The sequence below is a fragment of the Lichenostomus cassidix genome, chromosome Z, assembly GCF_008360975.1.
Source record: "Lichenostomus cassidix isolate B80296 chromosome Z, HeHo_3.0, whole genome shotgun sequence".
NCBI lineage: Eukaryota > Metazoa > Chordata > Aves > Passeriformes > Meliphagidae > Lichenostomus > Lichenostomus cassidix.
In genome coordinates this window covers 1022646-1044993 of record NC_139511.1, presented here as the reverse complement: position 1 = coordinate 1044993, position 22348 = coordinate 1022646, and the positions used below count along the sequence as shown (strand labels likewise).

Here is a 22348-nt window from a genome sequence, read left to right as displayed (position 1 = left end):
TTTGCTTTCTGTACATCTAATAAAAAGATATTTACTTTTACAAGACCATTATGTGTAAGACGTGCAACCACTAGCCTGATTATGTATTATAGGGTACTATAATGCAGCAAGAACAAAAAAAGCCAAACAACCTCCAACCCTACATAAAAACTACCTTGTGCTTCAAAGATGCAAGTCTTGGATAATTTGCCAGCTGTAGCTGGCGGACCTAGAAAAAGTGAATGAAAAAATTATTTTGAATAATATAACATTACCTTAAGTAGATGGTTAGAAGCAAAGGCAGACTGGAATACTGGATGCAGATGTACTCCTATTAAATCCAGTAATTAAAAAAAGTTATTTATAAAATATTCCCAGTATTCCCCAAACAGACCTGTAAGTCTGTAGTTAGTAATTCCAAACTAGAGAAAAAAGAAAGATAGAAGTTGCATGGTGTCAATCTCTAATTCTGAGTGGGACTACTCATTTGGGGGGCTGGGGAAAAAAGGGATAATAGACAGGAGAAGGCTTTCTTGTCATAAAACTGTAAGTATTTTTCCTGTAAAACAATGTAAGTGGCTTGAGCAGTTTTTCACTCATATCACTATCTAGTAAAGCTCTTATGAAATACTTCAAAAAGTCAAAAAAGGACTCTGTGGTTTCAATACTTAGACTGTGAGCCAAATAAATGCATTTGAAAATGCAGGGTCATGCCTGCAGCAGCTTGTGGGAGTACCTGTTCCATATTTCACAGAGCAGGTCGTGCAGAAGGGGCTCCCTGATAGAGCAGCGCTGGGGATGATCAGCTGCAGCCACAGGGAAACACACAGAGCTTGTGCAAGTGTTTTGGTATTCGTTTCTGTTGAACTTCTCTTTGCACAGTGTACACATTCAATGGGCAAAGCGTAATTAGAGGGGCTCTCTGGTGCGGTGTGTTTTTACAGAGAGCATTGCCTTCTGCAAATGGTTGTGGGCTGAAGTGAGCACAGGCACTTAATGCTCTGCACAAACATTGGAAATCCTCAGTAATTCAGGGCACAAGTGAAAAACTAATTGAGGAAAGTGTGGGGAAGCCTAAACCATGGCAGTGTCAGATGTGCCTCGGGCTTCCTGACGCCTTATTCCGAAGCATTCCGAAGGTGTTGTGAGGGGAACCAAGAAATGAGATTAAAGGCACCAACAGTGCAACTTGGCAGAGTAGTTGCTGTGTATTCTGCAGCCTCAGAATGGAAATGTTTTCATGTTCTTCCTGCCTTTGTGATTCAGTTGTGGATTTCAGCTCAGTTCTGCAACAAGTACTTTCTGGCATGCCCATAACTTTCTTGGTGTTTCTCATTTCCCAGTCCAGCATCGTATTTGAAGGATTAACACAGCTGAAAGGAGATGACCACTGGTTTCTCCCAGCACTGCTTTTCCTCACTGTGTTACCTGTGTTTGTAGGTGTATGTATGAATGTATATAATCATATTTGTATATCAAGGGCTGACATCTCTGTCCTTAGAACAGGCAAACTTGCATGCATTGAATCACAGAAACAGATTGGTGGGGAAAAAATAGACAAAATAAACAACAAACAGTTTTGATTCAGACATGAAGTAAAATTAGGAGGGGCATTTTCAGAGTTAATAGAGTAACTGCACTCCTGGTCCACTTTTGAGCTGGTTCAGTGTCAGCCTTATACCCTTGTCATGGTGCTTGGTATGGAAACACAGAATTTACTGTGTCCTACCTGTTGGTTGTGTGATGACTGTAGTTACCTCACCAAGGCTGATTTTATGTTCAGCACCTGCATTTACTTCTCTGTAGCACTAACAAAAGGAGTAACCAACAGTATAGCTTTTTAAAGCCAAGTATTTGTTTAAAGCAGTGTGAATGAAAGTCTCTGAAAACAGCAAAAGCAGTCCATATGTGTAACCTTATTCTGCTTGGGAATACACTGTTTCTCTAATGCTAATCTGGTAGAATGAACTTTCAATTCCCCCTAACACGTTTCCATCCGTGTTGCTCCCTGGACAGCACTCCCAGCAACTGGTACCAGCTTATCCACAAAAGAAAAGAGTTTTTTCATACCTTTTGGCAGCCCAAGTCACCTGAAGAAGCTTTTGTGCCCCAAACATTTATTCTTTTTTGTTTACCCTCTTTTTGGTTTGTGTGGGTTTTTTTTCTCTCCAACTCTCTTGATTCTGCCTAGGGAATGACAGAACCTCACAGTCTGGTTGCAGGGCTTGAGGGAACTCTGAAAGCAGAATGAAAACCAGGGTGGTTCTGCTGTTTTCTCACCTAGTGGTGGAGGTGGAGGGACCTCAGATGGGTGGGGAGCTCGTGCTCTTGAGCCAGCTGCAGATACTTTAGCTAAAGCTGAATATTTGAAGAGGACAGGACAGATGTTTGAAACTACGCAGAAACCATCTCAAGTACCAATGTGTGTTTGAATGCCCTTTGCCCCACAGCTTTATGGCCGTAATGGTAACAGATTAAAATTCTGTGTGTTCTAAGTTAATACATGGTGTGTCTGGCTACTCAGAACTGCCCCTGGGACCAGCCTTTCTGTCTCTTCCCTCAACCCACTGCTTAGCGCAGGAAGCTTCCCAGCACCTCTGTGTGTCTTCATCCAACAAGTAACATCGAAAAATTACTGTAACAAACTGTTAGAAAAACATCTTTCAGTGATGTGATACAGTCCATGAATTGCGCTGTGACATTCCTCAATGAAAATGTTGAGGTGTCCTTACATCGGGAGTCAAGATTTTTTTCCTTTACATTCAAAGATTGAAATTCAGTAAACAATCATTTTCCTCCCACTCCTAATATTCCGTATTTGTGTTCTAGAGTCCAAGAATATTTCTGCCTGAGGTGACTGGGTTCTATTTCCTAGTGGCAGAGTTGTATTTTTTACTTATGTCACACAGTTTGTAAAATTAGGTAAATTTCATCAACCTCTTGGGCATTCAAGTGATGTTCAGCTACAGACTTGCACCAATATTCTCTTTCTTTCCCGAGTTTTTATTTCTGTGAGGAATGGAGATGTTGGTGTGCAGAAGCATCCTACCGTGCCGTGGGACACTGCAGGGAAGGGAGGCACTGGAGATGACTCTGAAAGACCCAGACCCTCTGAGTGTCACTGGCGTGTGACCCAGTGGGATATACGAGTGTCAGTTTTGTGGTTATGAAATGCCAAGACTTGTGATGTGCCTTAGCCAGATCATTTCTCTTTATGCAGTTGCTGCAGCTCCATCCAAAATGAAGGAATGGGATGCCATTGTAAATTATTTGCTGGTTTAGTTGTCCTAAAACACCATGGTTGCTGTGTTTCTTCTATAGCTGAGACAAGCCCATCCTGCTGGCCTCCTTTTTCCTTTTGAGTGTGGAAGGCTGTTAAATGTAGGTGGTTTGGGCTTGCTTTTGGATACCCTGCCTGCCCAAAAATGAAAGAACTGGGTGATGTGCATGTGTCTGCTTGCAGACCAAGGCAAAGCTGGCTCTGCTAGTTCTGGGCTTTCTCATTGGACTGCATCAAGGTAAGTTTGAGAAATATGTAAGAAATGAAGAATGCAGCACGTGTCTGGAAATATTATTGGCTAAAAGGTGAATTCAAAACATCCATAGCCTTGCAGTTCCTGCTGTAGGTGTTAGGAGCCTTCTGGAGGAGCATCCCACCAAGCTCAGGAGAAGGCTGCAGGAGCAGTCACTTACTCAGTGTGGTCATTGAGTGTCTCTGAAGCCCTCCAGGAGGCACAGGAGGTCCCACAGGGCAGGGCAGTGTGTGTGACCCAGTCAGGAGCTGAGCTGGAGCTGGGAATTGCTGCTCTCCCACCAGGACTCCACCGTGGGCTTTGCATCCCTGTTCCCCCTCCCCTCCTTCCATGCAGTGTGTGCTGCATGTTGAAAGGGGTGAGTCACCTCTTTTATTATGTTTTGAATACTTTCCTCCCAAATGTAGTTTATTTTCTGCAGGGAAAGGAAAGAATTTATGCTGTCCTGGTTCCTTATTTTTATCAGAGCTCTTGCTAACAACTTCCAGCTGAGGGAGTTCTTGATATTTTTAGCCTGAGATATTTAGCTCTTTGAGCCTCTCTACATGTTTTCCCCCTGATATGTATTAACTGGAGAGGGGGATGGTTCTTGTCAGTTAATGTATTCACAAGCATACCTGCCAAATTGCCCACACTGGCTCCCAGGAAACTGAACACTTCAGAACTGGGGGGAAGTTTGAGTCTTGATCTGAAATATTTTCATCAACTTCATTACTCCATTCTCTGACTAATGCTGCCATAGCTGAAGCGTCTTTTTTTTATTTTAAGAGGTGGTGTTTGTTTAGAAAAATAGATGTAATTGATATTCTGCTTAAAAACACAAAGAAGTAAATAAACTAAAAAGCAGAGAATCATAAAATGGGATATTGCGTTACAAAATGTAATTTCTTTGGAAATACCTGCCTTCACTTTTTTTTTTCCCAAGCTGCAGAATCCTCACTGCTGTTGCTAGTGTTACTGTGTTATTGGTTGTCTGGTCTGTGATCTGATGAAGTTCTTCAGTATTCCAGATATTCAACTTGATGGCACATCTTGTATACACAGCATTTTCAAGTTTCTGAATAACCTTACCCTTCCCTGAAACGCACCTGAACATTGCTTTGAAAGGAAATAGTAAAAACCATTCACATTGGCCTTTTGCCTTTAAGATCCACTTCAACCTGTTTAACCATAATTTCACAGATCTTACTATCACCTCACGCCTCTGTGCACCTTTGAGTGCATATATACATTATAAATTGTGTTTTAAGCGAGCTGCTGTTGTTTGGAGGTGTCAGTCTGTGCTCCATGATGAGTGCTGCTGCTGACAAGCTGTGGGGCAGCACTACCACCTCCAGAATGATGTCTGGTCCGTGTGAGGGCTTCTCAGTGGGACTGAAGGATTAACTAAGTACTAATCTTAAGGTTCTTAACACTTAGTGAGAAGTCAAAATTTCATTACTTTTAATTGTTTGGTAGCAGGCTAATATTATTACACTGTTGGCATCTTGGTTGGAAATTTCTTTTTCTTTGAAAATCCAGTCCTAATAAAGTTTAAAAAAAAAAAAATTAATATACTTTGCTGACTGAATTTCTTGTGCAACTTGTTTTAAACTGCTGTGGTAGTTGCAGAGATCCTAAATAAACTGAGCAGCTGACTCATTATTTTTGCTATTTGTACAACTATTTTTTCCAGTGGTCCTTCCTGAACATGAGAAGTTTGGTAAAATCCTTGCAGAAAAGGGATTTGTTACAGAAAAGCTGCAGTGAGCGGCTTCATCTCGGTGTATGAAAGTTTTGTACTCTTGTTTCGAGCTTATATTTTAAATCTCTTATTCTAATAATGACCAAGCCAGCTCTTGCTTTGCTGATGAGACCTGACAAGATCATCATCCATGTGATTTCATTTGTTGTTTTCATGGCAGCCCTCGGGAGGGAAGTAACTGGAGCAGGAATGAAGCAGTGCCCTCCTGCAGAGCAACTTGGGCGCTGGAAAACAGCAGAGATTTTAACTGATAAATATGTATTTATGTCAAATGCGCATGACACGTGGGCATCAGCAAAACCCTTTAGCCCAGGTGGGATCAGTGGGAGACAATCACCCTCCCAGGGGCCAGGTGGAGCGAGGTGCACTGGAATTTGGGGAACTCGGAGAGCTTTGTCAAACCAGTCGTTATCAGGTGTTAATCTTCCATCTCCAGGTTACAGGGTTTGAAATTGAGTGCTGGTGTTGCACCCACCCATCGTTCACCTTGAGGGAGGTGTGAAAAGTACCTCGGGGGTCTGATGTTCCCCCCTCACCTGCAAAGGTCACGGGATGCATGAGAAAGGGAAAAGCACCGGCCTCAGGAGCTGCTCTGAAAAGCTGTTTTTACATTTAACACACAAATACTCGGAGTAGAAGCATCAAGGGAAAATATTCCTAGTTTAGGGTAGCATGTACTGAATGCTTCAGTTTGAGATTGAAGTTACAAGCACTGTTTTGGAGGTTCAAGGATGGGATTTTTTGTTTGGTTGGGGTTTGGGTTTAGTTTGGGGTCGGTTTTGGGTTGTTGTTTTTTGGGGTTTTCTTTTGCTTGGTTCGTTGGGGTTGTTTATGTTGGTTGGTTTTTGTTTGGGTTTTTTTGGGGGAGGGTGGTTGGGTGTGATTTTTGGGGTTTTTGAGTGGTTTTGGAGTTTTTTGTGTGTGCGTGTTAGCTTGATTTGAGGAGGGTGATACTACCTCAGGACCGCAGTCCACATTATTTTTATATCCTATGCAGGCATTTGCATCATATATGAACAGTGCAGGTGTCTGAAGCCTGTAACAGAGATTGGTAACTTTCTGAATGAAAGCATCACACACTTTATCAACATTTGTTGTGGGAACAGCTGACACATCTTGAAGTGAGAACTGTATTTTTTCTACTGTTTTAAATTAAATCCTTTTGTAGGCTTTTGAGTGAAAAAAGCAGGAAGGCATATTCGGGTCTGAGACAAATAATGAAGAACTGCAGCCTCTCGATAACCTTTAGTCCTGCATTCCTTATAATTATTTCAGTGGTGTTGGCTAAGGATGAATGTAAAAAGAAATCATTGTTACTCCTTGCATTTCCCTTCCTTGCTGTCCATAACAGATCTGGTTGGTAAAAGGTTTGGTTTTGGGGATTTTTGGATTGTCAGGAGGTGTTGGTAAAAGGCCTGTTAGAAGGTAAGCACTTTCACCTTTGCTCACCATCAGTCCCCGAGCTCCCACGGGGTTTAAATGTGGTCTGATGGTTGATGCCCATAACCCCCTACCTTGGAAAACATATTTTATTGTGAATTATCTCTGTGTTCCATGGCTGTTGCACCTTCAGGGAGAATTAGGGAAATTGCAGGATTCCCAATAGAAGTAATGTATAAAAGTAGGCTGCATGGGGATTTCTGTTGTTTTCACCACAGCAAGACTTGTGTACTCCAGATACTCCTTTTTCTCCTCCTGCTGCTCCCTTTTTCCTGCAGTCCCACAATTCTAGGGGTAAAGAGAGACCATAGAGTCTGACAGACACCACAGAGATTAACATTTCCAAGTGCATCTCTCCATCTGTTGCAGTTTCATGAATGCAGTTCGAGGTTTATCCACTCTTGTTGTCCCTTTTCAAAGGTATTTAATTTTGGGGGTTTTGCCATTTCTTTTGGGGCATAAGAAGCAGTCCTGGGGTTTAGGTTTCAATCATAGTAAGGCTTGTGCTCTCCTGGAGAGAGGGAGCACTGAGGAACCACAGAATGGCCACCTCCCAAAAAGCAAGGGCATTATTTAGGTCAGAACCAGTGGGAAAGGAACACATTCTGGAATAATGAGTAGTTTTTAACTGTGCTGATCTTGCTGCGGTTGTCTTGAGGTTCCCATTGGGCTTTACAGATTTTTATCTCAGGTTTGCTTGCTCAGTTGTTACTCTATAGTTGCATTTTCTTTCCCCACATACGATTGTTGTTTTATAGTCTGAGGACACCTTCAAAGCTGTGCATCTCCAGGGACTCCATTTTCAAAGCGTTGGATAGCTGCATGAGAGCCCTGGAAGGGTCGTGTTCATCACCCAGGAGGTGCTTAAAACTTTTTAGTGACTGCAAATCCCACCTGGGCTTGGCTTGTTGACGAAACAGTGTGAAGACTGTACAGGCATAATGGAAAACCCAGGAAATTCTCTGCTGCATTGGCACTTCAATTTCCTTGCAAGAAAGACACCAAGAGGCTGCTGGTAGAGGATGTTGAAGTTCATGCACCCGAGTTGTCACTACAGCTGTGTTCTTTCCTGCTGCTCTCACCACCAGTTCTGCACCTCCAGTTCCCACCTGGTCCATCCATCCATCCATCCGTCCGTCCGTCCATCCATCCATCGATCCATCTCTAGGCTGTTTTGCCCCACGGATCTTAAATGCTGCATAATATGTGTCATCCTGTGGTTATTCCTCAGTGTCTTTCCTAATGTTTTCTTTTGCCTGAATGTTCTAGGTTTGCTCTGTTTATTTTTCCTTACACATCTTAAAAAGCAGCGATTAGTCAGTCTTCATTTATAAACTGAAAGCTTCTTTTCTCTTTTATTCAAATTACACAGTTATTCCCTTGTCATCTTTCCTGTTGACTTCATATGGACAAGAACTTGTTTGGTTTGTTTTTCTGTTTGTGCATTCATGTTAAGTGAGGTGATACATAGAAGACATCATTTAGATCTGAAGAGGACATTTTATTGTTAAGGACAGGCATTTTTTCACATGTACAAAGAGCAGCCTTGACTGTGATTGATATTTCTCATTGACTTTAAATAGACGAGTAGTTTTGAGCTGCATGTGTGAATTTTACACTGTGAGCCTTTGTGTTTTTTGTATTTTATGTTTCCTCGGTGCAATGTCTCTTTCCCGAATGAATCCAGACCACTGGGAACATGGAGTTAAAGAGTCTGTGCTGGTTTATTCCTGATTAGGAATTTTTTTGCTTGTGGTCTTCCTTGCAGTTGGCTCTCCCGAACATGCTCTCAGAGATGAGCAACACAGGCAACACATGTAGCACCACTGATGCTTGAGGTTGATGTTCCACCAGTTTGCTCAGACCTTGTGCTGCTCAGAAAAGATGTGTTCCATAAGGAAAATTCTGAGTTTAAACTGAAAAATGCCACAAGTTTAAGCAGTGTTACAAAGCTGTGGTTGATTACTCACTGAGCTGGAGAAAAATCCCAGAGAGGGGAGGTGCAAACAGCAGACTTGAAAACTTAGAGGGAAGTGTTGTTCCTTGTGTCTTGCCATTAAGGAACTTTCCTTGATTTTTGCTGTGGTGTTAGTATTTGCTTTAAATTTAATGCCGTTCTTACGCAAGAAGAATTAACATTTATAGGAAGAATCAAACCAGTGCAGTGCCAGAAGGAGTCACAAAATGCCTTGTACATGCTAAAACTATTAACTATGATTTTAATACTAAAAATATAAAGAACGTCAGCTGGTCTGAAAGAGGAGACTGACCCTCAGTTAACATACAGCATTATTTCCAAAGCTGTTGAAAACTAGGGGGGCAAAATACATGTTTTCCCAAAATTTTCACTCTCTCCTGTGCAAGCAAGACACCCTAGGCAGAAGTGATGTTAAAAGAGTATTTGTGAGACACTTCAACCTACCCAAGGTGAAAAATTAAATTTCTCCAACAGACGCAGGACAGAGGCATGAAAAAACTTCTTGTGTTGCACCTAAACATGACGTTAGTTTTGTTAACAGTGCCATCATAACCAATTCACATAAATTTCCAGGGAATCCCCTGCATAATACCAAATTCTGAGATATAAATGACAGACTGTGCTGTTTGGCTGTATTTTTATATCACAAAATATGTGTTCCTGCTAAGTTCTTTATAAGTGGGATTTGCTCCTTAATGCAGCAGTTAAAATTCTGCAGACGCCTTCGTTGTGGGAGTAAAGGCCAGTCCAGTCCTGCTTTATTGTAAGAGTACATTTATAAATTGTTTATAGAGGCCTAATAAATAATTAATGTCTGTTATTAAACAGGTTACAGGCATGAAGAGTGTGTATTATGTATGGCAATAAGCACACAGTAGAAGGTGTTAAAGACAGTGTTTTGTCTAACTGCTGCCCTAAAATCCATAACAAATGACCCTTTGTTAAAATATATATTAAACATTTGATTTACTCAATGCAGATTTATAAATACTTTATAGTTACTACTAAATATAATTCTAGGACTTGACTCCAGCCTTCTAGTAAAACCCTGCTGAGGAGGGAATGGCTTTCTGAGGTGAAACTGAAGTCTAGAGCTGTGAATGCCTGGTGCTGTGCTGACAAGCTGTCTTCTTGTAATATACTAATAAAAGGAAATTAAAAAAACTAATGTGTGTTTTCTAAATAGACACAGGACCAAGTCAAGCATCAGTAATTTGGAAGATAAAGTAGGGTGTTTTAACTTGAGTACAAGATTTAGATTCAAGTCTCATTTTGAGTCATATTGAGTGTAAAAGATGGTATTCCTAATGAAAATTAATTTCTGTGTTTAAACAGGCAGTTACATTTTCTTTATTTTTGGTTTTAATGCAGCCATCTGCTGATGTAAATAAAAATGTCGCATGTAATGCATATTTGTGTATATATGTACAATTTCTTGTGGGGTCTGTTTCTAGTTTTACCTTTTCTTTCAAAGACGGAAACCTTCACAGATACATTTCACGTAATACTGAATTAATATGACAGATATCATGAAGGGATTTTTTTTTTTTTTTTGTGATGCATCTTGGGGGTGTCCCTTCCTTGTTCTTTTTTCTTTAATGGTAACCAGTTGCTTTTGTTCATTTCAGGTGTAGTTTTCTCTCTGTTTCAATCTGACTCCACTCAGTGTGAGATAGGAAATTGACCACTTAGATGAGAACTGAAATTTTTATGGGTTTTTTACTCCATTCAGTATCAAGTGAACAGTTAATCCAGAGACAGGAGAGTTCCTTAGTAAATCACAAGTGTTGACTTTTTTTCACTGTAATGCTGTTCATTGCAAGTTTAGGACCTTTTTCTTCCCTCATAGTTTTTGCTGTTGTTCAGAATCCTGCATCAACACTTCTTTTTGAAAAAGTGTGTACTACTTTGATTCATAACCTTAATTTTCTTTATAAAAGTTTTATGTGACACAGTTTCATAATGATTAGAACATTATGCACTGTAAAACTGAAGTGGTTGTGTCTGAGAAATTCTGCCTTTCTGTGTATGAGAGGTGAAACGGGGAGGCATAAATTGATTTATGTGTATGCTGGTAAAAAGTATCTAATTAGTAGAAACAGTAAAAGGGTCTCAGTACTTTTGTTCATCAGCTGGTGCTCGAAGCAGCTTGTGTGATGTCTTTGGTGGGGTCTTGGAATGTCCCCCTCCTGTCTCCCACCCCTGGCAGTACCAGCACTTCACTATTACAGGTAATGCTGGCAAGGCTGCAGAAAAATCAGCCACTAAAAGAAAGCCTCTTTCCCCTTCCTTCTGCAGGTGAGAGTCTTGTTGAAGATAAGGATCAGCAAAGCAAATCCCTGTTCTCTGCTATTTGTAATTTCCATGTGCTGACTTCTTACACCGAAATCTGCTTTTGAGAGTTTCCAGGGCAATGCAAGATTAGGTTCTTTTTACTGCTAAGAAACAGGGAGAATGAAGAAAGGAGGATAAAGGCAATAAATGAAGCATGGAATAGCAGTGTGATTATTGCAGTGCCTGGAGGTGTCCAAAGCCAGGTTGGACAGGACTTGGAGAACCTGGGACAGTGGAAGGTGTGCTGCCCATGGCAGGGGTGGGGTGGGATGAGTTTTAGGGTCTCTTCCAACCCAAGCCGTTCCAGGATTCTGGGATTCTGTGTGTGTGGGTAGTTTTGTGGTGCAAGATCAGAATCTCTTTAATACCTCGTAAATATCTCAAGTCAATTTCAGGTAGTGTGTAAACAGCATCCTAAATACAAATATTTGCTGAATCTTAATACTCTATTTCTATTTAACCAAGAAGTGAAAAACCCCTGAAAATTGTGTAAGTTTTTTTAAATGAACTTTTCTCGAGCTGTTCAATCACAATTCTTTAAAATGTCACTGAGAAGAAATGAAAAATTGTGCTTAGGCAAGAGTTTGCACATGAGCAATAAGCAAACGTGTTTATATTTAATAAAAATTTTTTGAGTTAATTTTGAAGGTAATTTTTTTGCACTATTATTAGAGGGGATTTTTACGTGAAATGGTTTATCACTCATAATATATTGGGAAATATTTTCTGGAAGTCTCCTTAGTGAAACTGCCTGAGGTTCTTGCATGGAACTCACCACTATTTTTAAGCTGTAAACCTTTGATTCCATTAAGACTTCTTCACTGTCTGTTCCCTTTTGGTCACAAGCTGATAGTTTTAAGTCCTTCTTTGCCATGCTTGGAGTGCTACTGAGGGTGATCCCCAGGGGTCTTGGTGATTGGAATTGTTGTCCCATGGCTGTGGTCAGGTGTTGGCTCAGTCAGGTACTTTAGTAGGGCTGCAGTGTTGAGGCACATCAGCTCACTGAAGCATTAGCCTTGAAGCATAAACTTCTGCAACCTTAAATTGCTTGGCTGTGAAGAACCCATCTGCATTTATTCTTCTGTAATTATTTTCCTTTTTTTCTCACCCTCCTTTTTATCCCCCCCCCTTTTTAAAAAAACTTTAGTTATATATTTATTTTTACTTTTCAGTACCAGCTCCTGGCATTCTAAAACCTGTCCATGCCCTGTTGAAGTCTCCCATTTGCCCTGCTGCAGAAATTGCATCTTGACAACATGGCATTGGCTTGTATCCTGTGTTTCCTGGCCCACCTGCCTGTGAAATTATCCACAAAGTTAACTTTGTAACTGAATCCAGCATGGATTAGAGTATTCTAGTAATACATACATAAGAAAAGGGAGACTTTTCTGTTTTCCCTTGTAAAACCAAATGTAAGGCAACCCCATCTTTTGATTGAATATGTCCTGTACAGAAATGCATTTTTAACTATTAGGAGAACAGCCAGTCTGAGTTGGATCCTGCACATGGCAGAACTGGAGTCTTTTGGATGCTTATACCCGTGAAATGTTGATTTAGCAATAAGTACACAGCAGAGATGGTGGGACAAGTGGATTGCTCATTTTCCCTGTTTCATGTACAAGCATACACAAGCCTGTGTCAGTTCTTCTACCAAACATCAGCTGTCAGTGCAGAATCAAATGCTTCCCATCCATTTTCTCTTTTATCTGGTTTCTTCCTTTCAAACACTTAAGCCAGTGGAAGAAATTTGGAGGGTTAGCATTCAGATTTTCTATACTGGTAGTCAAACATTTGGTAGTATAGCTTCACTACTGCAAGGTTTTATTATTGCTGAGCTTTTTTTAAGTTGTAAGTTTTTTTCATGTGTGGATCAACTCTTTGCTAGCCTGATTTTCAAATGTCTTCCTCCTGTTGCTGGAATTCTTTGTTTGGAAAGTATTCTTACTATTAAAAACATTGTGGGAGGATATGGAAACCACTATGGGTTTTTATGACCTGCATTTCAAAAGAAAGGCGTTTCTGGTAACTTCCAGTTCAGAGGCTAAGCAAATTATCTGTAAAGTTGTAAAATACACATATTGGGGCAGTAAACCATCCCTGGGCAGTCTGAGAGGACTGGAGGCTCAGCAAACTTGTCATGTGTGAGCTGTATAGCTCAGGCTGGGTGCTCCAGCTTATCTGGAGCTGTTGCTGAGTGGAAATGTTGAGTAACTGGGGGTCTTGGCTGATGCTTCTGGGCCATGGTCCAGTGTGGGGGAGCACCAAGAGACTTCCTCCAGCTCTCTCTGTCAGCCAGGAGTGGACATGAGGAGCAGGCAAGTGCGTAAATCCTTGGAGCAGGGTGGCCAGGCATGTGGGATTCCTGCAGGTGAAATCTCAGCCAGATGTGTGGGACTCCTGCAGGTGAGAGCTCAGCCAGATGTGTGGGACTCCTGCAGGTGAGAGCTCAGCCAGATGTGTGGGACCCCTGCAGGTGAGAGCTCAGCCAGATGTGTGGGACCCCTGCAGATGTGGGCTCAGCCAGATGTGTTGGTAGCTCAGCAGGCAGGCATGGCTCTGGTCAGAGCAGGCTGTTTGCAGTTGTCCTGTGGGTGAAAACTGCAGTGGTTTGAGGAGGAATCTGCATTTCAAGCCTTGCACCAGCAGTTCAGGTGTGCTGAGAACTCCACAGGTGTGCTTGCACTCACACACAGACACTTTCTTTTGTCTGGGGTGGCTGCTGTTTTGTTGTTGTTCTGTAGGGAAATGCCTTGAGTTCCTCCACCTGAGTCCCCAGTGCAGAACTTGTCACCCAGCACCAGTGGCAGTCCCAAAGACGCAGGTGGTTGTTTTGTTCCCACGAACAACATCACAGCTCCCCATTTTGGGAACAAAAGTTCAGGCAGATGCTTAGTTGTCATCGACTGGACCCAAATACTTAATTGGTATTAATATTGTTGCATAACTTTACTTTCTTCACTGTTGTTGCAGTCTTTTCTGTGATCACTGAGGAATTTTTGGGTGCAGCCAGAGTAACCTCCTGTCGGTCTTCCACTGATATTTGCCATGATTTTTTTAATACAGCCTGAAGGGCCTGATGTTTGTCTTGCACTTCTTTTTTCCAGGTTATCTGTTTTCCTGAAGAAACTCTTTCCAGCATTTCCCTTAATTTCATTGACTTCCGAGGTCTGATAGCTTCTCTCTGATCCTTTCAGAACTTTCTCCAGAAGAAAATTTTACTGCTTCATAATAAGTCATACGAATTACTTTCCACCATTGCTTTTTAGGTAGATACTTAGGGAATTTCATCCTCTGTGTCACCATCCCATAAGATTCCCATCAAATTCATGAGGTGACTCATTACAATCTCTTCAGGGCATCCTCCCAAGCCCTGAGTGTGGAGTTGGCATTTTGCAGAGTCTGGAGCACGCAGTGAGGAGGGGGAATGACACAGTGTGTGTTTAACATCTGCAGCTGGGTTTAACCAGGATGTGCTGCAAAAGAGGAATAAACTCTTTAGCCCAACATTAATGATGATTTAAAAGGGACACCAGCAGTCCAACCCCAAATATCCTGGGATTCTTTGAATGGGATATTAAATGTACACTCCTTGTGGATATCTGGGAAAGCTACTAGCAAAAACATGGGTCATGCTAGGAGCCAGATACTCAGAAACAGTGATTTCTTTCTATGAATGAAAATCAAATTAGGTGCTGCTTGCTTGGTGAGGCTGGTGGGCACTGCATGTCCAGTCAGTGCTGATCCAGCTCATCCCTGGGGAGCTGCTCTGGGCTCTGTTCCTGCTCCCCCCTCCTCCTCAGCCTCCTCCAGGGATGCTGTAGAGAGTTTTTTTTCTACTCAGAGCAGGCAGCTGCATCAGGAGCAGCTGTAATATTTTAAGATGTCATATATCAATCAGTAATTCTGTGACTCCAAAGATTTAAAGTTTGCATTTTGGTCAGGACTGTGCCTCTGCTTTGCTCTCTGATGGTGATTCTCTCTATGACAGCTTTGTGCTGCAGAGGATGCATTGCATTAAACTCATTAAATACAGCAAATTATATACCAGGGACAAAATACCATGTAAATACCCAGTGCTATCTCAATGAAAGCAGCAGGGAAGACTAAAGTTACCACCTTTATTATCAGGAAGAGGTGAAACCTCAAATATTTTTATAAAAGTCTCAGCTTACTCTTTAAATGCATTTTGTCAGGTAACTGTTTTTTAGCTGCAATTTGGAATATTTTATAATTATGTAAATTGTGTAGTTTCTATGGGTTAAGCCCAAGAAACTACTTAGGGACTACCTTAAAAAATCCATGTGTTCTCATACAATGTGTTAATTTTTTTCCTAACCATAGACTAGGAAGCCTGTGAAATTCCACTGGAAATCTTCTGGAGGAATATATGTGCCAAAAATAGGTGCGAAAATGGCAAATTTTTATTTGAAATTCAGGACGTCATCAAGAAAAACTGGCTTTTGATGGATTGTCTCATTCAAGATGGAGCCTACAGAATAGTGTTTTGATTCTGCAGTAGTTCAGATCTGTAGTAGTTTCTATGAGCTGAGACATGAGACAAAAAATAAATATGAAATTCAACCAGAGTCAGATAAAAGCAAAGTGGGGAATGCTGAAATGACAGCACAAACCAAGGCATCCTTAGCAGATGCATATATGTGAAACCACGCAATTAACTGCTTGTGAGAGACTGCAGACACTACCACGGCACACATGTGTGATCTTTCAGGAAGGGTCAGTGCATACCAGGTACCTATTCAGTGTTTAGTTACACCCTGGTGCTCAACTTAACACGTGGTTGGGAATGGCCGTCCCAGTGCTTGAAGTCTGCAGGAGTTTTAAGTGGCAAAGGTGTGTGAAATTAGGACACAATAAAAAGATTTGTGAGCTGCAAGTATGTGGGTAGACTGGGAACCCCTGCTGTTGTTTATGATGCTGTCAGAGCATTCACCAGGGGGAGGGTGGCCACACGACAGGAGGCGAATTTTCAGGACATCTTGCAGGGGTCAAGCTCTCAGAAAAGAGACCAGGGATGGTTCTGCCTGCCCAGAGCTGTGCTGGGTGAAGGCTTTCCCTGTCTGTGAGACTGGGGTGAACAAGGAGAAGGATCCACTTATTTGGGAGGTATTGCCAGCCTCTTGCAAGGCCCCCATTCCTTACAGCACTGGCTGCAAGCCCCCATGTGTTTGGATGAATGCAAGGAAAGTGTTTTCTGCTGTGTGCAGAGAGAGGGAGAAATACGTGGGTATGGATCATGCTGAACACACTCACTTCAACGCTGGCTGTGCTTGCAGGGCAGTGCAGGAGCTCTCAGGACACTTCAGTGCCAGGCAAACATCCAAGATCTCCCCCAGGACTGTCCTCAACTAGTGCCTGGGCTCCATTTGACACCTGGGTGTCCCTAAGAGCTCCACTCTGAGTGCTGATGGGACACAGAGCCCTCACAGTGACACAGATCATGAGTGGAGAGAGGCCTGAGCGGAGCCTCTTGGCAAGGGCAGCCTGCTGGTTTTAACTAAACACAGCCCAAAATGTCAGTGGTGTGTGGGATTGCTGCTGTGCTGGGGGTGTGCAGGCAAAACCCTCAGGGACCTTCCCAAGCACAGGGAAAAGCTTCTTGGACTTCTCGGGTAGTGCTTGAATTCAATCCAAAACCATGCCTCATCTGGTTGCTTGTCCAGTCCTCTCTGGGGTGGGTGGTTGACAAGAGATTGAAGCACCGAAATCCCAGGTGAGATGTATAAGAAAAGATTATGTATAAGAAATAAATAAAAATAAATATATTAGCATGTAAATATGCTAAAACAGGAGGATAGAGGGAAGAGGGAAAATTACTCTCAGTGTGACCAGATAGGCCAGAACATGTGGTTTAGCATACATTTATTTGTTACAGAAACTTTCTTAGAAGGATTTTTTGCCATTGTTTGCTGAAACTTGGTAAAACCAGCTCACCACCAGGAGCTTTGGAGAAGGTTTTAAAGTACTGAATTGACCAATCTAAAAAATTTGTTCAGAAAGCTCCCCGAAGATACAGATTTGGTGCTACTTGCTCTTGTTTCAGAGAGCGAGGTTTGTGATTTGGATGTGAAATGACTGAGATTCCTAGAATTTGAAATTAAATCTGGATTTGAACTGAAGTCTATACAGATTTTTGGAAACAAAAGCTACTTCACTGTGTAGTTCGGAGTAGTAATTTTGGAATACATGAGGTCTTGAGAAATGTGGAGAATAACATTTAAGATCTTTTCTATGGAGTTGCTTTTCATTCTTGCTCAGCTGCTTCACTCAAACTTACAATTATGTATGGATATTGATTTTCTAGTTCTTTAATTACTGTTTTGAACCCACCAAAAGTTAAATGGATGGTGTGCCATATGCTGAACTCTCCATACAGGAAGAGTTTTCAAAAAATTACATTTTAACCATCTAAAAACGCTATAAATGTATCTTGGTGATGCTCAGATCTGGAACATTCCCATTATAGATACTTTATTTTTTTACATCCAGCATCAGATGTTACCAGCATAATGGGTCTTGGTGACGGAGGAAGTGGTGGGAACACTTCTGTGATGTGCAGTCTTGGTCTTTTGATTTGGAATTGGGTGAGTTCACCATGTTTCCATCAGTGGAAATACTGCTGCAAGGCACGAGTTGTAAGTTCTCATTAAGCTAATTGCATCTCCCCATCTTTAAAATGTAAGAATGTAATTTCCACGGCACAGTTAGAGGGATTACTGTTTATTTCCTGGTAATATTCTGATAAATGGTTGACTCGAACCACTTAAATGGTTCTTTTCTTTGGAATTCAGTAGCTGCTTGTGGGATGTAAGAATGCCTTGTCCAATTAGAGCAGAAACTTCAGGCAAAGTGCACCAGGTTAGCAACATGAGTCAGACAGTGACCTTTTTTGTTTGTTAATGGAGTGAATGTATCATCAGGGTACAGATGAATGTGTGCTCTAATTGTCTTGGCAGGGAGGGGGTAGTTCTGGCCTGTGTCATGTCTTTAACAGAAATTACTGCAGCATTGTCATAAATTGATTGGAAATATTTTTTCCTCACATTACTCATGGGATGTCAACAAGTATGCAAATGTGAAAATTCAACATATGTCTGCTTGCTGCTTCTACACGGTTTCTCACACCAGTTTAATGAGTAAAAACTGTCTTTTTAAAATGTCACTTCAAACCCAAGTCTTTTGGTGTCGAAGACCACCTCACCATTACTTTCTTAGTCTTCTGCCAGGATGTTAAATAGTTTATTAATTTGTTCATTTTACACACTCGAACTGTAGCCTGGTTTTCGTCTTACTCTGTTCACAGCCTGTAGTTAACAGTTTGTGTATTTGCTGTTCCTCCTTGTTACACAGTGTTGCACCTCTTTGGGCGGCTCTGGCATCAGTTTCCCATTGATCCTTTGGCTGCGACACAGTGAAACATTAGTATCTCTCTTTTGATCTCTGCGGCAAATGCATTTATTTCCGAATGAACCTATAACATTGTTACCTTCTGTAAAGACTTCCTGACAGCATAATAGCGAGGGCTGGGCCAGCGATACAGATCTAGTAAGAGCCGCTCGGGTTATTCTGTGTTGTGCTTCTGTCCCACATCTGTCGGTGGGAGGTGGTCCCAGCTGTCCTGCGTTTGCCACAGCTTGGCAAGCCCAAAGCCTGGCTATTTATTCTTTTACTGAAATCTGCCACGTTTAGCCTCCACACACTCATTAAACACCATTTCATTGCACTGCAGGTTCGTTTAGCCCGAGAGGTAACAGCTCTTGTCACAGAGCTGGAGATGTTAATAGTTATCATCGTGCTTAATTAGCACATTCTGTGTGTTTAAGCCAAAAGCTTTAGGGTTGTCTTTTAGTTGTAGTGTTGGAATATCTTGTGTTTTGGGGGCAGAGGCAGCGGGGACAGGCAGGGGTGCTGGGCTGTGCGGGAGCACTCGGCAGCTACCCCAGGAGTCCTGAGAGGAGTCACAAATCTCTGGGCAATAAAGTCTTGTGCTGTCAGTGTGGGCCTCTCGGTGCCTTGTTTGCCAAAGCTTTCAGTCGGTGGCAGACCCGTGGGGGTGGTGTAAACCCCGTGCAATAAATCCGGGGTTTGTGCTGCTTCGCTTTCCTTCGTGGGGCAGGAAGGATGTGATCACAAATCCTTTTATCTGGAGTGCAGGCTTCACGTTTGATAAGAACAAAAAAGGGAATCTCATAAGACAAATGAGGTGCTTTAAAGCGTTACTGGGTATTCAGGACGTGTTGGCTGTAGCTGAAAAGCGTTTCTTCTCTGCTTTTTACATCTGTCTTAGATTTTGTCTACAGCAGCTATGGCTTAAAATTTGGATGGCAGTTGAACTGGGAAGAGCTAAGTCAATTCTTAAGAGAGCCTCTCTCCCCACAGTACCTAGAGAGTTCAGACTTAAATGAGTCACATGTTTGAATTATATATATTTAATTTGGGGGAAAAAAAGCATATCTTTGCTTTTGAAGCTGGACAGAGAGTAAAGAAATATGTGTCTGTATTGCATGTACAAAGTACAAGCAACTAGTGAAAACCATTTTTGGGCAATGCCTCTCTGAGATTTTAAAATTTCACACTTAATAGGTCACTACAGTAATTACTGCTCCATCAGTGCCACAATTACAATGATCACATAGAACATGGCATGAGGTTTCAAATGGTAACAGGAAGACAGATACTCTCCCTCTCTATTTGGTGTAGTTACTTGTACGATTTTGAAAATGAATAGTAAGAATGTTTCAAATAAGAATAGCCATGTATCACTAGGTGCATTCAAATACATTTTTACTTCTTCAAAACAGCAGAGGTAGCAAATATAACAGACACCTCCCCCTCTTTCTCCTCCTCCTCCCTCCTTTCTCTTCGTTTTCCTTCTGGAGGGTCTGGAGGCTGTGGGGAGTCACTGCAGAGCTGTGGCTCTGCTGCCCTCAGAGCCCAGGTCTGGATGAATCTCAGGATCCACTTTCCCTTCACTGCAGAGCTGTGGTCATTCAGCCGTGCTGAGCACTGGGGCTGCCATTGCTATTCCTGATGCAGCCTGAAGTTTCCGTGTTCTCTGGAAAACCACAGGGCTGTTTTTCAAGTGTGCTAACAGCTTGACACATTCCACATGTTGAAAAAGCTGACCTGGAAAAACAAAGTGATGCTGTATGAATGTATTGTATTTACAGTAAGCACGCTCACTCAGAGCAGCAGCGGGTCACTTGTTAGCTCGCTGGGCACTTGTCCAAATATTAAAAATGTTGACATTAAGTAATTTGGGGGCTTAATAATGTTGTAATTAACGACTATTTAAACACCTCTGGTCAGGTTGACCTACATGTCTGGTTGAAAAATTCCAGTAGAGGTAATAGATCTGGCACGTTCATTACATTGTGGTTGGTGGAAGGCAGTGGGGTGCACCTCAAACTTGTGATAATCCTCTGCTTCTAAAGAAGAGGAGCAAACAGATGCACAATACTAAATATTGTCCTTTCTGCTTATTTTTCAGATTAGCACTGTACGTATATGAATATCTGCTCCATGTAGGAGCACAGAAATCAGCCCAGACATTTCTATCAGAGGTGAGTTTCCTTACACTACTTCTAAGTGAAATAAATATGCTTTGGTCTAGAATAACCAAGTGAGAACCTTGGGTATTAGTTTGCCTCAATCAGCAGTTCCTCACCCTCTGGAATGCAGTTTGCCATGTCATTTTACATGACTTTGTGTAACCATTTTTGCTCTGGTTTGTTATCCCCGTTCTACACTGGGGAAGATTAATCTATTTGCTCTAAGTGGGCATGTTGGAGAACACTTCAATGGCACTTGTTTTTGATGACCTTTTAACTTACTATTGTGAATGATGGGCCCTTCTAAATGTATTTTACATCACCCTGTCGTACACTATCAGTTCTACTTCTCTGAAGCACTGCTGATCTCTCTGTACACTTTTAACCACTTCACTTCTCTTCATCTGTTGAATCAATGATTGCTGCGACCACTTAGGTCCTGCTTTTTTGAGCACATTCAACTGCTAATGGAATTTTTACCTTTACAGAATAGTTTATTTTTTTAGTAGTCTGTCAAAGACTTCGTATGCATCTTTTGAAGGTTGAAGTAAGTTATGTCTCCTTAGCATTTTACTTTTGTCCTGGGACACAAATGTATGCTGAACATATTGAACTCTTCTGGGTTTATTATTGTTTTTAATCTTTGATAAGAACATATAAGATATAATTATAATAGTTGGAATATTGAGCTGAAGTTGGGGAAAAATAGGCAAGGTGTTGTACTAGGAAAGTTTGCTGCTTCATCTGATGCTCCTCCAAAAGCTAATAAAATTATTATTTTCGAGATGGAAGAGGGGAAAATGAAAACCCAGAGCATTGTTTGTGATGTTTACACAAAACTGACAAAGCAGAGATAAGGAAAAAGGGTAGAATTGTAGTAGTATCAGTTTATGTTTACAGTAGAATATGTTTTGATGGTTGTTTTATCTCTGTGGCAAAGCAATGGAAAAATAAGAGATAAAATAATGTAGAGTATCATCTTGGCTTTCCCAAAACAGCTGTCATTTGTAAATAATGCATTGCACAAGGTAAATTTTGCTCACTTTGTTTTTATGATTTATTTGCAAAATGAGCAGTTGGCAGAAGCATGGCTGGTATGACATCTGGATTTCCAGAAAACATTAAATACAGTGTCTTGAAACTCTATTTTTAAAACTAATTCAGTCTTGAGTTACAGACAAGCTCTCAGGTCTGAACAACAAAATGTAAGGATATATCAAGTCTTTCAGATTAAGACTCATACTCATCAAGAGATGGTCAACACAGGTCAGGGACAATTAGTAGTGCATAGAGTGGGTATGAGGTATGAGATGTGATCTTATTTCCCTCACTAATTAGCAGTGCAGAAGGGTAAATGTGCTGACAACTCTTGTGAGTGGTTCTATGGCTGTTGGGCTCAATGCCCTCTCAGTTTGGGTGGGTTTCATTTAAAAGTTAAATGGTTCAGAGCAATTATAAAACTGAGTGTTTGGGTCTGAAAGAAGTGAGCACACACAGATTGTCTGATCTGGGGGGCAGCCAGTGGTGTCTAAAGGTGAAGAATCCTCTCTCACAGATCTACCAGGGACTGTGGCTCAGAGTAATACAACCAAATTAAAGGAAAATGTAAGGTGGATATCTGTGAATCCACTCTATAACTTAGAGATGCCTGTCCTAAACATCCCTGTGTTTGTCATGCTTTGTGTCTGGTTTGACTTTGGTACATTTCCATTGAAGAGCTGATCCTTCTCCCACGTATTTTCTGTGCTGGAAGTCAGATTCCAGCCTTGGA

General features: G+C 41.5%; 1 protein-coding gene across 4 annotated transcripts in view; it reads left to right on the top strand.

Moving 5' to 3' along the window:
* SSBP2 (single stranded DNA binding protein 2) overlaps window positions 1-22348 on the top strand; it is a 131932-nt gene that overhangs the window by 9818 nt on the left and 99766 nt on the right. For all 4 annotated transcript variants that reach the window (XM_085042868.1, XM_085042866.1, XM_085042869.1 and 1 more), the window contains exon 2: window positions 20517-20589. In XM_085042868.1, the coding sequence (XP_084898994.1) occupies window positions 20517-20589 (73 nt within the window). The remainder of the gene's footprint in view (window positions 1-20516; window positions 20590-22348) is intronic.